We start from the raw sequence: 17,687 nt of genomic DNA, 5'->3' as shown, positions 1-17,687 counted from the left end.
TTCCCTCTTAGGGGCTTAGCATAGTGCTTGGTAAATGGCTAAGTACTTAATAAATACTTGAACAGATTGATTAGAATAAATTAACATATTCAATTTTCATCATATGAACTTTTAAATTTGCTGTTTGAAACTCTGAGAAAAAAAGAAAAGGTTCTCCACTATGTCTGATTCTTTGGTGAGCCAGAACCATTCAACCTACTATAATTATAAATCACTAAGGAAGTCTCATATCTATCTTTCTGGATTTCACAAAACTTTGATGAAGCTTAGTCTAAAATGTAAACTATTTTAGAAACAGTGGTGACAATTATTGCTAATAATTGGCTCTTTCAGAGGCTTATCTGAGCTGCATATTGATTCTGGAGACAATGACATCTAACCCTCTTATAACACTAGGAATGTGAATAGTTAGAAAATCAGAAAAGAGAAAAATTTGGGTTTTGAAAGGATGTTTCCAATCAAAATATAGGGTGAGTCAATCACTTCTCAGTTCCTGAAATTCATTATTATTATCAACTTAACAATATGTTGAACTAGGAAGACTAGATAGAAATTGGTGGTTGGATATTTTCCATTCATTTTATTTTGAACTATTGCTTTATCGTAAGACTTTTCAAACATCTTTATGTTATCTGTTAAAATGTTTTTTTTTAAGGCAATGGTCTGCTATGACTAAATTTTTGTCTTTTCAGACTGTGCTTCAGAAAACATTTTTTGCATCTTATCTAGTTTAGAGATGGTTTTGCTATTTACTTGATGCAAATTAATTAGTGTGTACCTCACAGAGTGATCCCTGATGGGAGGGGAAATTTGGTGACACTCTCTCTTCTTTTGACCTTCCCTTAATTTTACCTTCTACAGGAAGTCTTTTCTAACTCCCAATTTAAATGCCTTCGTTCTGTTAATTTTTTTCTATTTATCCTTTATTTCTATATATATTCTATATATATACGCCCTATTTATTAATACATCTATATATGTGTGTGTATATAGCCTATAAAAATACACTCTAACTCCACTGGGAGTGACCTTTGTTTGCAAGTTGTATCTCCTACTAGCTGATAAGCTTGAGAGCAGGGAAGGTCTTTTGCTTGCTTAGCACAGGGCTTCACACATGCCAGGATCTTAATGTTTTTTGGTGGAATTTGTATAAATAATTCCCAATGGAAGTTATACCTATTTTTATTTAACTTCCTCTGATTCCAAACTCTGTGCCAGTTGGTAACCTACAGGCAAACAAAGAAATAATCTTTCAACTCAGCATCTAAAGAAGAATAATCATCTCTTTTTTTTTACATTTTTTTATTTATTTAAGGCAGTGGGGTTAAGTGACTTGTCCAAGGTCACACAGCTAGGCAATTTTTAAGTGTCTGAGGCTGGATTTGAATCCAGGTCCTTCTGACTCTAAGGTCTGTGCTCTATTCATTGTGCCACCTAGCTGCTCCCATATCTCTTTTATAAGTATCGGTTTTTAATATGCTATTCTGCTTAAAATAGGACTCACCTAAATAGTTATAGAGATAGCCTGCATAAAATACATTCTAACATCATTTTGTTTCCATGCCATTTCTCCCAGTCAACTGTAGCTCCTTGAGAGCAGAGACTGTCTTTTATCTCTTTTTGTGCCTTAGGCACTAAGTATAGTAGTAGATGCTTTTAACAAATGTTGATTGATTTACTGAAATGAGTCTTCAGAAAAGAAAATATTATATATGTTTCATGTAGACCCACTAGCAACATGCTACTTAAAAAATGATAAGTTTGGGCTTCTATATTAAGTGAGGGAAGACATCTTAGAGATCTTCTAGCTGAACCCCCTTACTATAAAGTCAATCAATCAACCGACAAGTATTTACTAAGTCCTCTATGTCAGTCATCATACATATGATGAAACTGAGGCCCACTGAGATTAAAGGATTGACAATCACAGAGCCAGGATTCAAACCCAGCTCCTCTAGCTCTAAATCAATAATATCCTTTCTACTATGACAAACTGTCATAAAGAGAAAACAAAACATTACTAAAACCACTAAACTGGTGGAAAACTATATGGTTAAGTTTTAAGAAAATGACTAAGGGGCTCTTAATAAGGCTTCATGTGATTTCATAAGAACATACAGTCTTGGAAAAGGCTCTGAATATGAACTAGTTCAATTCCCTTATACTTAAGGAAATTGATATTCATAGAAGAACCACATCACAGTGGTTAGGGGTATGGAACCTCCAGGACCTGAAGAAGTCTCCATTAAACTTTTTCTTTTATGGGGTATTTAAAATATCCTATTGTAAAGTTTCAGTTGCTAGTATATAATATTGTACATATATTTTATACATTTCTGAGTTTCTAAACTTTTTGTATGTTGTCTGCTGGCCTTCATGTATCATCTGCAGCTTCTCTGAAAATATGCTGACTCATGATGCATCAAAATCATGACTGGGAAAGTCATGATGTAGAAGGAATAGCCATAAAGTGATTTTTCTTAAGTGAGACAGGTATAAAGTGTTAAAGTTAGGAATTATGTCACAGTGCTCTCAGGAAATGAATAGTATGGTTTCTCTTTAAAATCACCTATTAAAACAGGGATTTAAAGCAGGATACTTGGAAGGATAAGACTAAAAAGCTCATCCCTCTTCATGCATATATATATATATGTATATATGTATATATACATATATATATGTATACACACACACATACACACATATATATATATCTGAAAAGAGAAATAAATTGATTTTCATGAATTTTTATAGTCCTCCTTTGGAAGTTATGCTTGTTCCTATTTAACTTTCTCTGATTCTAAACTTTGTGACAGTAACCTTAGGCAAACAAAGAAATATTTCAGTATTTAAAAAATAGTCATGATGCCTATAATCATTCTTTAATTTATTGATTTCATAAGGTTGGTTTTTAATAGACTATTCTTAAAATAGGATACACCAATAGATTCAGTTGTTTCAGTTGTGTCAGAGTCTTCGTGACCCCATTTGGGTCTTTTTCTTCTCCACTCACTGTTTTGAAGAGGAAACTGAGATAAACTTGGCTAAATGACTTGCCCAGGGTCACACAGCTAGTTAGTGCTGAGGTCAGATTTGAACTCAGGAAGATGAGTCTTGCTGACTTCAGGTCCAGCACACTGTGAAGCCACCCAGTTGCCCTAATTAAATCAGCAATTCATAAAAAAAAGTATTCTTAAAGTGATAATGCCCTTTGTGGATCATTAAAAAAAGATGGTTCTAGAAAAGGAACCAATAAAGTCTGCAATCTTCAGGGAAATACATGAGTGTAAAGGTAATGAGTTAAGAGGAGAGTGGAAGTAAAGAAACCTGATTTCCAGAAAAGCTATGACTTTTTCAGTCAGGTCACTGTATTAGCCAGTGATGCAAATGAAAGAGGCAACTTTGATTTTTCTGGCTATTAATCTTATTGTCTTTTAGAACATATGACAAAATAGGAAAAATCCAAATTAAATCTGAAATTAAAAACTCTTGTCCAGTTCAATGTTTGCTGAAAAAACTCTAAAATTATCTACTGGTTATCTCGTAAGATAGATAAGAAAATTACAATCAATTTTATCTTACAAACACATATTACACAAAAATTTTCATAATGACAATACTAGCTTCATATCATAAACATATTTAAATATAATAGAAAGATGCATTAAACTTAGGACATTTTTATCAGTTTAGGGTCCTTAAAAACTAGCATGCAAATGAAATATATCTTGCATTAATTCAGGCCATCAGTTTGACAGTTTATTATAGCAAAACATCACCAATTAAAAAAATTTTGCCCCACAGTAAAAGGAAGAATAAGCTTTTGGTACTTTGAAACACTGTCATTGTTTTAAAGTTTATTAAGAGTTAAATTTATGAGATTAAATGTAGTTTCAATGTTTGATTAAAGAATGAGCAGCTGTAATCCTTAACTCAGATAGTAATAAAATGTTTGGTTTGAGTACAACCATTTCAATATTTGAGAAATTATTAATCAATCAATCCCAATTCCTAAAAGAACTTTCCCCTTCACTGACTTATATTTAGAGGTGAATGAATGAAAATGTATTCATATTCTTTTCTTAATAGGTGCTAAACACTAGGACCAGCAAACCCAAACAAACTCTTTCTTAATATTTCCTTATCTGAGAAAACAAAAGGAACTAATTCCTTGTCCCTCATGAAGTTATTGTGAAAGTGAATAAAATTAAGAATACTGAAGTCAAATGAGAATATTAGTTTCTTTACATTTTTTGCAACTCTATTCTAATAATAAAGATGTGGGAAAGGATAAGATTCAGAGTTGGAAAAGGCTTTGGGATCATTATTATTGGTCTTTGGAAATGTAAGCATAAAAGAAGTGAAAGGGCTGGCTGGGTCTGGTGATGTATAGATTTGAGAATAATCCCTGGAATAGTAATAACTAAAACAAATAGAGTCCATAGAATAGATCACCCATGGAGAGCAGGAGAAAGTGTAAATTACAAAGCCTCCAATTCCTTAAGTATATGTTTTCCCCAAAGATCTACCTAAAGAATTATTTAAATCCCAAATCTTTACTAATTTATGAAAATTGGTAGTTGGGATTTCCAGATAAAGTCTATGACCCTCTGAGCTACAGTACTATCTCTTTGATGTGACTGCACTTAAGTTAATTATTGACAATGATAGTACTTTTAGTAGATACAGTCAGATTTACTAGAAATGAAAAGATCATGGTATATGAAACCTTTACCAAATATGGCTTATTAAAATCATTTTCATAATAATATCTACTTTAAGTTCTCAGATAATTAGAAAGGTTTTTATTAGATTTATTTTTAAAAACCTATTGACAATATAATAAAAGAAAGGCTTTTTGCTCACTGACATTTGATTGGATATATTAATATAATTTTTATTTTTGTCTGTTTTGCTTATTCCTGAAATAAAAACTTTCTTTTAATAGCTTATTTTTAACCAGTGTGTTCTGACACCTTGTGTGAATCACCACTTATAAGTTAGGTGTTTTTCAAAGAAAGTACAACATGAGAAATAAAGGAAAATAGCACAAAATATAAAACTCTACATATAAAAAAATTAAATAAAATAAGAATGTAAAAGTGGTTTTATATTTGAGACCAGAATATTGATGGAATAGCAAAAGTAAATAAAACCAAAGAAGATGAGATAATGTTAAAAGCTAAAATGGATAGCCCCCCCCCCCCAAAAAAAAATTAAACCTGATTTAAATAATGAAATGTGTGTTCAGTTTATCTGTACAGTTTTAACTGGAGTCGGTGAATTTATGGAACAGCAGCTTATAATATGTGTAAGGCCAGTTTTGCATTTTGTGTAGCTTAATGGCGTAATTATCTGCAAAAGGATATGAGCCTTGGAAAAAATCTCTTTAGGGACTTGCACACTGTTAACTCATCAAAGACTAAATTTCATGTGCTGACAGAGACCAAGAATATAAAACTGATTATTATATATTTAGATATTTCTTGAACTTTATATTCTATTTCAGGTAAACACAAGAGGATACTGAAACAGATCTTCTTTTAAAAAACTGTACAACCAAAAACCATATAATTGACTGCTATGAATGGCTGCATATCTTGTAATACCCAGTAAGAAAAAAAATCTGATTTCAACAGAAACAACAAATATAAGTAGCTGATGACACTTTTTCCAAGATAGTAAGATATGATTATAAATATACAAACACACATATATTTTTTAAAACATTAATAGCATCATTGATTCCTATACACACTTGTTTTTCTAAAACCATTGTTTTCATAGCCAGGAAAATCAGTTCAATAAAATATCACTTAAATATAAAACATGGAAAGTATAATACCAAGAGAAAATGATAATCAAATGGCAATTATCCTTGTAGATGCCTCAGTGATTCTAAACCACAAATAGAAAGCATAAAAATATTTTGGATATTTCTTTTTATCTATCTATCTATCTATCTATCTATCTATCTATCTATCTATCTATCCAAATACGTGTGTATATTTATATGTATGAAAACACACATTTCTTGGATATCCTGTCTGCTTTCTACTTTAAGTCTGCATACTCCTAGTATTAATTTTATTTCTTCTTTCCAACATTTTTAAGGCTTAACAGGTGTGCATGAATTAACTGATTTCTTAGCTGATTTTATCTCTAAGGTAAGTACTCAATAGTGATTCTTCATAATTTCTCTACTTTTTAAGGCTATACTACAAAAAAAAATCTTGCTTCATTACTGCTATTTACTTTTGTACTACTAAGAATGATGTCTATTGTTTTGCTTTTTAAAATTCAATTCTTCCTATTATTTCTTTCTCATTATTTTGGAAACCTCCAATTTTTCATCTTAAAATAACATGAATAGCCAATATTCTCTGCAAGTTTTCTGAGAAAAATGAGGATAAAGGTTAGCAAACAAGCATAAAAAAGATAAGGAATTTCTCTAGCCTTTCATCATCTTTTGTATTCAGTTATTTATCTATCTGCTTTTGGCTACTATCATTAAAAATATAAAGCTATTTCTCTTTGAATTTTTCAAGATGAGCTACATTTATCTGAAAATATCTCTTTCTTAGCGAAGAAGGTTTTTATGTTGATATGAATAAAATCAACTAACAGAAAGCCTTGCCTTACTTGTTCCTTTTGAATTTTATCAATTTGGAAGTTATGTAACAAAGAAAAATGATAAAATCCACACAGATTATTAAAAAAAAACAACCCCTGACCACAGGGTTTTGGTCGGACTCTAATAAGATAAGGTATATAAAACATTTTGTAAACTTTAGAATACCAAAACCTATTACTATTATTTTTATTAACATAGTATCATCTTGTCTAGCATTTTAAAAACAAATATTTAGCTCTCTATGAAATGAAATCACAAATAATAAAAAATATTTATATGTCTTTCAAATGGGTAAGGATTCATTTTAGGTACAGGTCAAATAGTAGTAGAAAACTCCTGTACACCATTGGGTACCATTTTAAAATAAAACCATACCTGCATCAGAACTTGTTTGATTACAGCTGCTAACAATGCTGTTTGGTATCATTGGAGTGGATGATGCTGAAATCCTTGATTGAGGTGGATTGGGGTGTAATGAATTTCCTAATGCCATGCCTGGCTGACTGAGCATTCCACAATTCCCACTAGCCTGAATCTGATTTATTAAGCCTGCAAGATGGTGGTTGGGCCCTGGGCTGCTACCATGGAGGAAGTTGGTATTTGCATTCTGGCAGTGCATGGCTTCCCCTCTTAAAGGTAAGTTCTGTGTCAATGAATTCTGAAGAACACTGGAGTTTATATTGGTGTCTGTGAAATGCAGCTGGTTAGCAGAGCAAGGCAAAGCAGGATTGGAGCTCCCACAACCAGTGGAACTATTGCTGCTCAGGTGTGAGCTTTGACAACTCATGGATTGCAGTAACTGAGACATGGAATTGATGGGAAATGAACCTTGACTTTGCTTCCTTATCAAGTCAGGAGCAGGTTTAGGAACTGCAGGACTATCCATATGGGACTGTCTAAGCAAACTCAACACGGTAGTAGTTGGCTGCTTCCTCTTCCTCATGGATTCTTTCTGCTGAGACATCAGTTTATCTCTTAGTGCTGCTCGGCCACTTTGCCCTTCACTTGTTGGGAGAAGCATGTTGGCAGTAGGAGGGAACATGGTATTTAAAGTGCTATGTCCTTCAGTGTTGCCACTATTGGCAACAGCTCCAGAATTGCTACTGCTGCTATTGTTGTTACCAGCAAGTTTGTTTTGATTTGCTAGCTGTGCTTTGGCTGCTGCTGAGAGTAAACTGCTTGCTGGAAAGGAGGCAGCATTGTGCTGGTTCAAAATCTGATTTAAAGGCATTCCCAGCAAACCAGGCTGACTCTTTAAAGGTCCACTTCCAGCAGATGCAGTAGGGAAGGCTGCACTGCTTGGAGCATTTAATACATTACTCATTCCAGCAATTAATGGGTTGGGGATGTCCTTGTACTGATGAAGTCCATCAGGCTTGGTGGAAGGGCTTGATGGCATTGATGGTCTTGGGGACCCTATTGTTGACCGTGGCGACCGGGGTGGAACTTTAATACCACTACAAGTAGACTGAGGTCCTACTGGTGGCATCATGAAATTTCCATGATCTGATGATGTGGAAGATGAACGTGATCTTTGGGGTGACGCCTCAATCCTTCCAATTCCGGTTCCCATCGTATGGACTGGGGATGTCACTGGTGAAGGAGACAGGGAGGTTGAAGCTGAATGTTGGACTCTTTGAACATGACTTCCATGGTTCATGTGACCAGGTTTAACAGTTGGCAAAGGGAGATTACTTGGCAAAGGAACAACAGCAGGAGGCATGCTTACATTCATCACAGGTACCTGAGAGTGGACATTTGAATGGAAATTGGTAGGATTAATGAGAATAGGGTTCTGATTTACTGGTTTACTAGGAATAGGATCAAGAATGCCAAGTGGATCTTTTTCTGATGTTAATGGCTTTTTCTGAAGAGCACAAGAAGGTGGTGGAGGGGGAGGTGGGCCTTGGGGTGGTTTGTGGTGGAACATTGCTCGTGGTATTTCCATATTAGCTGAAAAATTACACATTGGTTTTTTCATTACTGGACTCTTTGAAGTCAAGGTTGGGGAAAGAGGTATATTAGTCCTTCCAGCCATTGCACAGGATGACTGTACGGGAGAACCATGTAGCATTACTGAGGGTGGAGAAAGAGGAGTCCTATTCATGTGAATAGGGCTAGAGTTAGGAGCTCCATGAAAACCAGTATTACTCCTTGTGAAAACATCAGGGCTTCCAAGTGGGTCAGTCCTAGGAGAGATTGAGCCGTCTCCATATATCTGGGATCCTGATGAAGCTGGACTAGGAAGTCCACCATGACTGCCACGATACGGAGATTTCTGACCATGTTCACTGCTACCCAATCTCTGCCTAGGAAAGACAGAATGAAGTTCTTGTTGCTGGCTTCCAGTCAGTTCTTGAACATAAAGCCTTCCCATGGTATTAGAAGCTCCAATCATTAACTTGAAAGGATTCTTACATTCTGGCAATACAGAATTTGTAATTCCTTCATGTGATTTAGTTCTCATTGATCTTGGAGTTGCTGCCCTTGAAGTTACTATTGGAGTTGCACCTGATGTTAAAAGGGAAAAAATACCAAAAACAGCTGTTAATATTCTGAAACCTACATATATATCAATGTGTTTTTGAAAACAGACATGAAAATAGAATCTCTGGTTTTTATTTATGCAATTAAAGCTTAAAAAGGATACATGCATTTGATTTGTCAGCTCAATCTTGGATAGCTTTTATTATGTGACCACACAGCAGCATCACTTCTTTTTTATTTAATACTCCAAGATTTGGTTCATGCTCTTTCTCTGGCCTGGAAAATCTTTTCTTTTACCTTACCTAAAATCTCATTTTACAGGGCATCCACCATTCTCTTCTTCAACAATTTCCTTGACCATTCTAATTATACACTGATCTCTACTTTTAGAGCATGACAGCATTTCAAGTGAACACTGTTCATTCCAGCTGTTGGACACATGCTATTTAACAGTATTATTCAACACTCTGTGACATGTATGATTTCTTCCCCCTTGGAGCTAAACAGAGTACAGTTATTCCTTCCACATCTAGACTTTTCCCATGGCAGTTCTGATATATCATGGATTGCCTTGAGAAATTAAGTGGAACTTTTGGGGGCCAGCAAAGGTCACATGAAGGCCAGTAAATAACAGAAAAAGCTTAGCAACTCAGAAATGGATAATTTGTATAATATCAACCCAAATTTCATAAGATACTATAAACATCCTATAAAAGAAAAAGAAAGAAGAAAGAAAAAAGTTAAAAAAAAATTCAGTCTCCTCTGGTATAAAAGGGAGGGCCAAAGAGTTTTACACAGATTTTCCAGATCATAGGAGTGCCACACTCCTAATGTGGAAGGGATAACTATATTTTGCCCATGGATGATCAACACATAATGGAATCAAAATGTACTTCCCTTTAAATTTGTGCTGTATGTTTTTATAGGATAGAGCTGGCAAGAGATAAAGGAAGGAGTTTTTACGTCTGGCATCACTTTAGAATGATTTTGGCTAATTTTCTGCTTCCTGGTATAATCTGAGAAGGTCACTTTTGTGCATTTTGAGAACTTTCTCTAGAGTCAGGTATGAGATCCTAAGCTGGCCTCTTTTCTAAACTTTCAATAGGCCCGCATTTGATTTTCTATTTCTAACAGCAGTTCCTGAAATATCACCTTAATGTTATTTGTCTAAATCATGATTTGTCAACAGTAATAGTGTTTTATTTTGCTTGGTTTACTTAGAGAACTGAGTGAGGACTAGGAAATCAAGTACCATGGGTGGTTCTTAAGGCTGCATTTCTTACTTGCACCTTACACACACATATAAGAGTATGTAGATTACAATATACATGTATATAAGTCAAAAAAACTTTTGGAAACTATTTAGTTGTATGAGTAGCACAAACAAATAATGAAACTGTAAAAGTACTTTTATGGATTCTCTCTCTAAAGGAAAAAAAAAATTCTTATTCCTGTGGAGCCAAATCACATACTTGTTCCTCCTCCAGGACTGGTAAGGACTAGGGAAGGATGAGGGGCTTCCATGCTCTTATGCAATGTTGCCACTGCAATGATTTTCCGTTTATGTATGCATAGCTTTGTGACATCTTCATCTGCTTTAACATCTTCTGCAGTTCTCTGTTTCACAGCAGCTCCAGGATCAAAATTAAATACCTTAAAAGAATAACATCTTAGTTTAGAATATATGCTGCATTGCTTCTCTCTGTTTCTAACCCCCTTACTTGGGAGAGTAAAATGTTTGGACACAAGCAGGAAAACAAATGTGAATAAAAATTTCTTTTACACTTAAATATCAGAAAATCAATTTTATATTCCCTGAACTTGGAGTTTTAGTGGTAGATTCATTTCCCTTATTCTAATCTCACTGAAGATTTTCCTGTGCCAGATAACTACCTAACAAAGCAGCTGTATCTTAGATTCTCTCCCAGTTTTAGTTCCTGAAAGTAGCTCAATAGAATACAACTAAAGAATTATAATATACTTAAAAAACCAAACAACACACACATACACCCTAAAACTGCTGCTCAGCACTTTATCTTATAGTAAATTTCAATGTCGATTAACACTGTATTATATTTTTTCTTTTTTTTACATTGCACAATTAGTAAAAACAGTTTCACCTTCTGGCTACAAGACAGCTCTGCTCTACTCTGTGATTTTAGAAAAATCTGTTAGATTTGCCACCATCATCTCTGAAAATAGCACAGCAGATTTGAACAGTTAAAGAAATGCAACAAAATTTTGTGCTATAAAAACTAAGCTGAGGATAGTGATGGCTGTAACAAAGTATACAATTATTTTGATTGAAATATCTAAACCAGATATACATCCTTTATTTTTAATAGGTTACTTATCAGAAAACTTCTTAGGAAAAAAAAATCTTTAGTTCATTTTCCATATCCATTTAAACACTCTAAAATGTATGAGAAAACTTTAAGCCTTATTAAATATTATAAAAATATATGATTAGAAGAATAATGTAAAATGACATGCCATATGAGAAAAAAAAACATAAAGCATAAAGTCTGGAGAAAAAAATATACTGAGAGACCGACTGTAAAATTGTTACCTTGGGAAGAATAAGAGGACATTCCAAGCCACACTTGCATGTTCCATCAGTAAGCAGGTATGTTTTAACCTGCTCCAAGCAAGATAACAAAGACCCACTGGGACTGTAAAAATATTTTAAAAAATCAGGAAATAATTTCAACTATATACATCATATGAAAAAAGTATAATTTACAGTCTTACTCTCTTTTACAAGGATATTATTTTCCAACTAAGGAAAAGCATTTCATTTTTTCAAAATTATGGTAGCCACTAAATTACTGCCTGAATAACTGTAGTTCCTTATTTTGAACCAAGATATTTCTTTTTCTTTTTTCCCCTGGGGCAATGGGAGATATTGCTTAGTTAAACAGATCTGCTAAAGTTGGAATTACAAGTTCTTCCTTTAAAGCTCTAGAATCAAGTTAATAAATCAAATAAAATTGGATTTTTTTGTACTTTCCAAAATCTGTGAAACTCCTAACTACTCCTCTGAAGACAAGATGCCCTGGTCAAATTCAAGTTGATCTAGCTCATTTCATGATTGAAAAGAGCTTAGATTTTTTATTTATCCTGGAATTAACAGAAATTAAGCTTTCTCACTCAATAACAAATATATATTTCATTAAGTAATCCTATACTGATTATAAGAGATTATACTTCCATTTCAGATAAACCTACCTGTTTCAGGTAGAATAAACTATTTCAATTGATATGATTTTTCTTTTAGGTTTTTTTTTTTTGCAAGGCAGTAGGGTTAAGTGGCTTGCCCAAGGCTACACAGCTAAGTAATTATTATTAAGTGTCTGAGGCTGGATTTGAACTCAGGTACTCCTGACTCCAGGGCTGGTGCTCTATCCACTGTGCCACCTAGCTGCCCCAATTGATGTGATTTTTAAAGTTAATTTCTCTAATCTTTTATATATAGTATTTTTTTTTAAGTTTTTAAATGGGCTTAAGCGGCTTGCCCAAGGCCACACAGCTAGGTAATTATTAAGTGTCTGAGGCCGGATTTGAACTCAGGTGCTCCTGTCTCTAAGGCCAGTGCTCTATCCACTGTGCCACCTAGCCACCCTATATAGTATTAATTCTTCATTTAGAGGTACTATATATATATATATATATATATATATATATATATATATAATCTTTGTAGCTATAAAAATGCATCCAGATTTTCTGCAGCTGAAAAAGCAAACTCTATGAAGATAAATGCTTTACTGAGTACCACACAAACTACCTATATATGAAATCTAAATGGGTCTTAATCTTACTGACCTTCAAGCATCCATTTGCTCAGGGTGAATAACAATTCATTTCAAATGAATATCTAAGGAAGGCAACTTCACTACTGACTTCACAGGAAAAAACTAGATAAAATATGGTTCATTTGGCTTAAATTATTAACTTTTCATGATTAACTTTTTACATAAAAAATTTAAAGCAGCTTGCCAAAAGAAGGATCATTGACATTCTATAATTAAGGATTTAATTAAGGAAGAAAATAATTGTAAAGTTAAAATCAAAGTCAAAAATCTTAAATTATCTGCTCTAGTTACTCAGGAACACTCCCTTTCCATGAGACAGTGGGATCCCCCCCCCCTACAATTGTAGCTCTTTAATTAACTTGAGGTAGTAATAATTAAAGTAAACACAGTTATTGAGCCTTTAGCACAGACTTAGCTTAAGAATGGAAGCAGGTATAATATTTAACATAGAAAATCAATGCCACTCTCAGACCAGAATAGGGTGGAAAATGTAAATTATAATAAAATCAGGTATCTAAATATTCACTGTGGATAAAAAAAAGTTTCTGAAGGAGTTGTGATAATTTATCAAAATGTTGAAAACCACATCAAAATCATATGGTTAAATGTTAGCTTAAGGCTCCTTTTACCCTTTTTTATCCAGGAAAATTTGTTCAGAGTCACTTTCATCTTTGTTTCTGGAACAATGAGGTAATGGTCAAAAACTATTTTTTTAGAAGGACTGATTAGAGAATTGGAGAAATCAAACTGATATAATCATTATTCAGAGCATTTACATGAAAACAGTTTCATCAATAATATGACTCTTAAAAGTTAAAATTTTAGTTTTAAGCATTTAGCAAAATGAAAAGCTGACATGTATATATATGTAAACACAGGTATATAGGTCAGAGAAAATGTATTAATTTAGACTTCAAAGTCTAATTCAATAAAATATTGAATAGGTTTTTACTGTGAATGCCTTGAAAAAGAGATGTTTTACTTAATATTGTTATTTTCAGAATCTAGCATATAATAGGCACTTAATAGATGTCTGTTGAAAGACTATATTTAAAAATTAAATGTTGATTTAAAAACACTGTGGTTCTTTCTATCTTCCATTATGAAAATTCACACTTAAATAATTTTGCTTGGTGACAGAGTGGCAACATATAGTGATATAAAATACATTTTGTGCCCCCCCCAACATATCTATCATGTAAAAAAATGACAATATCCTCTCCTCAGGTTTTATACTAGAAGTTAATATAAAGGTACACTTTCTTTTGCCAAAAAGTACCAATGTAAACATAAATTTTCCTATTACACCAAGATATCCAAGCCCCAACTGATGCTATATCTCAAGAAACAAGTGACATTACAAAACTTCAAGCATGAAAGTAAAATTGAGACAATCTCTTGAAGTCTATTTTAATACATTTTTACCTATGTGTTCACAGTTGAAAGCTTGGCATACATAAAGGCAACCAAACACTTCAATACAGAAATTGAAATCCCCCTCTGGGAATCAAGACAGGCGACTTAATCTCCATATTTTACAATTTAAAAAAATGTCTCAAAAATAAAGTTCTAAATCAATTAGATGAAAATATATGGCATCAGTCTATTCATGAAAGGAAGAAAAACAGAATCAGGAAAACCTGGGTTCTAGTGCTGACTGATACAGATTGCCTACAAAATCTGTCAGGGCCCCAGATAATTCTTTGAAACTATCAATTACATATGTTGCTAACTTGTGTGTCATTGAAGGGATTTTCTACATTGGGAGATGAAATTACAGGTCTACATAAAAAAAAATCTTTTTTAGAGACAAACCAAAAACAATTATTTAGTGGATTATTGTAATAGATAATTTATTGAGAGTCTGCAATTATCTCATAGTTCTATCTCTCAATCACTTAATACAAGGAATTACAATGTAATAGTGAAGAAACTTTGAATTTAACTTACTTAAATAAAATATAAATACCACAACAAACATGATAACATGATTTTCTTTGTAATACATCCAAGTGAGAAGATAAAAACAACGTTAAAAACAAGAGAGGATTGCTTTCTGGGAGGGGGGAAGTAAGATTAGAGGAAAAATTATAAAATTCAAAATAAATAAAATCTTTAATAAAAAAAGAAAAAAACAAGAGAGGAAAATTATTTTTTGGCCATTGCAAGGATTATTAAGAGGCAGAGTCATGAACATGACCTATTGAAGATAAAAATATTCAATATTACAACAGAAAAATCACCTAGAACATTAACAAAAACAGAATGCTGTCATCAAATGACTATAGAATAATCTAAAATACCATATATTCTAGAATGTAGCACTGATATTTGCATTCTTTAAAAATAATAAAAACAAAAATAACACAAATTCATTAATGATCTTAAGAAATTTAAAGGACTAAACTACAGTATTATAGCAGGAAAAATCCTGGTTCTGGAGTCTTGGGACCTGGCTTTAAATTCTACTTTGGGGCATTATAACTTGTGTGACCTTAGATAAGCACTTGGGCTCCCTGGGCCTCAACTTCATCATCTGTAAAGTAAGGAGACTATACTTGTTGACCTTGGAAATCCCTTGTAGCTCTGGATCTATGAAATTAAATAAGAGTATTTGAATATTTTTTAGCAGAGAAAATTTCATTTGTATGTTGTTAGCACCTAACACAATGCCTGGTAAAAAGCATACATTTAATAAAGATGTGTTGCTCAGAAGATAATTTGTTCAGATAAGATAGAAATTTTGCAAGTAATGATAATTTTGTTCCAATGTGCATAAAAGTAATATGCTTCTCTCAAACTAGGAAAGCAGCCAGGAGGTAAAGTTATGAGAACAATGCTCACCTAATATAAAGCACTCCATTCTGATCCACACGACGTTGCCAGCCCACAGGAACTTGTACTGGCAGGCCTCCATCCTTGTCCCCTCCGTCACACTCCTTTCCTCCATTCATTTTCTGTGTCTGCTTGGGACTCCTCAGAGATATCAACAGTAAGATGATATCCTTATATTACATGGCATCATGACCTTCAAGAATAGGCCAATTCAGTACAGTTTTTTGCAGTCTGTACAAAGTGCATGGGGTAGCTTTAGCTCAATTTGGAATCAAGTCCTTGAAATCTGCCATTGTTAAGTCAGTTGCTCATTATTATCTACATTAAATAGCTGACTTTGAAACTTCCCATGTATGTATTCCTAAGAACAGACTACATGTGTAAAAACAAGTGCTTCCAAATTGGAAAAAATCATATTTCCTCAAAATGGTTGAAGGGAAGTAAAGTTTCTAATTCAACAGCATGTCTCAAAAACTTGAAGCCTAATAAACTCTGTATTTGTTGAAAAAGAGTCTTATTTTGACAATTATCAACTAGTTAGTATTTCCAGGTATTACCCCACTTTATATGCCACATTCTTTCAACTTTATCTTCTGCTCTATATTCAAAATGTTGCTGATTCTTTCTTCTGATTCTTTCATGTCTTCACAACACCAACAATGCAACCTGAAACACACATAAATATGAAAACTATTTTTTGTAAGGAATAGTGTAAATTCTAAAATAGAACTGTTAAATGCACCACTTTTTACTATGCTTATTTCTACATTAGAAAAGAATATCTAATCCAATATTATCTTTTTTATTTCCTAAATTCATTCATTCATTCCAATTAAACTTATAAGAGGTTGTTTTTTCATATCTTAATTCTTACATCCATTCTGTATTCATACAGCTGCACTTATAGAATATGATCCTTTACTTATTTTTCACCAGCATAAAACTAGCATTTCTATAAAGATCTAGGCTAAGATCCATCTCCTCAAGAACTCACCTAATTAATCTCACATACCTTCTTTATAAAAAAATAACAATGATAATAGTTGACAGAATATTGTAGTTAAATTTAATACAATAGATGTTTATTGAGTGCTTGCAATGAATTAAAATGTTGATAATTAATAGAGATATGAAGATGAAAAAATGACAATTTTTGCCCTTTTAGGAACTTAGTGAGAGAAATTTATCTCATGTACCAAAGTGTGACAAAATAAAGCAGAATGTGATAATGAAAAAGGAGAGATCTAGGCAAAGTGATATAGGAGACAGAAGAAAGCACTTGAGCAGTATATTATACTTATGGAAATAATAAATGAAAAATTTCCAGATTTCTTGGGGAAAAAAGGGCAAAGTATATAGTAAATTCAGACTGTCAATGGAAACAGCAAATTCAACTTCAAGAAACACAACAGTCAAACTTTAGATTTTGAATGAGAAGGAACCAAAAAACCCCCTCAGAAAACCAAGAGAAAAACCTTTAAATTACCAAGAAAACTCAGTTAAACAATGGAAACTACTTTCCATTTACGAAAATTAAGGAAATTTTTAAAAAACTAAGAAGATCAGTTGTACTATAAAAATAACATATACTGAAAAGGTGAGCCTAATGTAATTAAAATATTCAGAAAAAAAGAGACACTTGAGTTATTCATATAACAAATCAGGTGTGAGCTTGGCATCTGACATAACATTTAAAAAAAGAGTTTCACAAAAAAGACTATTATTCATAAAATACTAGGTAAATATCAGTACTCTCAAGTTTTTATAGCAAGACAAGGCTACTTGTTTTTGTTTGTTTTTAAACTCCCCCTAAAAAGGCCAGTGAGAGGACATACGAACTTCTAAGTATTTTTCCTTCAAAATTTCCAAGTATCCAGTCAGGAGAAGAGAAGAATTGGAATTCTATTCCTAAAGGT

The 17,687-nt window shown here is 33.0% G+C and overlaps 1 protein-coding gene across 11 annotated transcripts in view; it reads right to left on the bottom strand.

The window, feature by feature from the left end:
- Positions 1–17,687, bottom strand: part of MBD5 (methyl-CpG binding domain protein 5) — a 390,335-nt gene that overhangs the window by 46,968 nt on the left and 325,680 nt on the right. For 10 of the 11 annotated variants that reach the window (XM_074215120.1, XM_074215116.1, XM_074215118.1 and 7 more), the window contains 4 exons: positions 15,781–16,437; positions 11,691–11,793; positions 10,594–10,774; positions 7,010–9,145 (listed from right to left, as the gene is read on the bottom strand). In XM_074215120.1, coding sequence (XP_074071221.1) covers positions 7,010–9,145; positions 10,594–10,774; positions 11,691–11,793; positions 15,781–15,890 — 2,530 coding nt within the window. In that variant the 5' untranslated portion in view covers positions 15,891–16,437. Of the gene's footprint in view, positions 1–7,009; positions 9,146–10,593; positions 10,775–11,690; positions 11,794–15,780; positions 16,438–17,687 lie in introns of those variants that run through there. The other variant, XM_074215123.1, reaches the window with a different exon arrangement.

The sequence above is a fragment of the Macrotis lagotis genome, chromosome 1 (assembly GCF_037893015.1).
Source record: "Macrotis lagotis isolate mMagLag1 chromosome 1, bilby.v1.9.chrom.fasta, whole genome shotgun sequence".
Lineage (NCBI taxonomy): Eukaryota > Metazoa > Chordata > Mammalia > Peramelemorphia > Peramelidae > Macrotis > Macrotis lagotis.
This window is presented reverse-complemented; position numbering and strand designations above follow the sequence as displayed.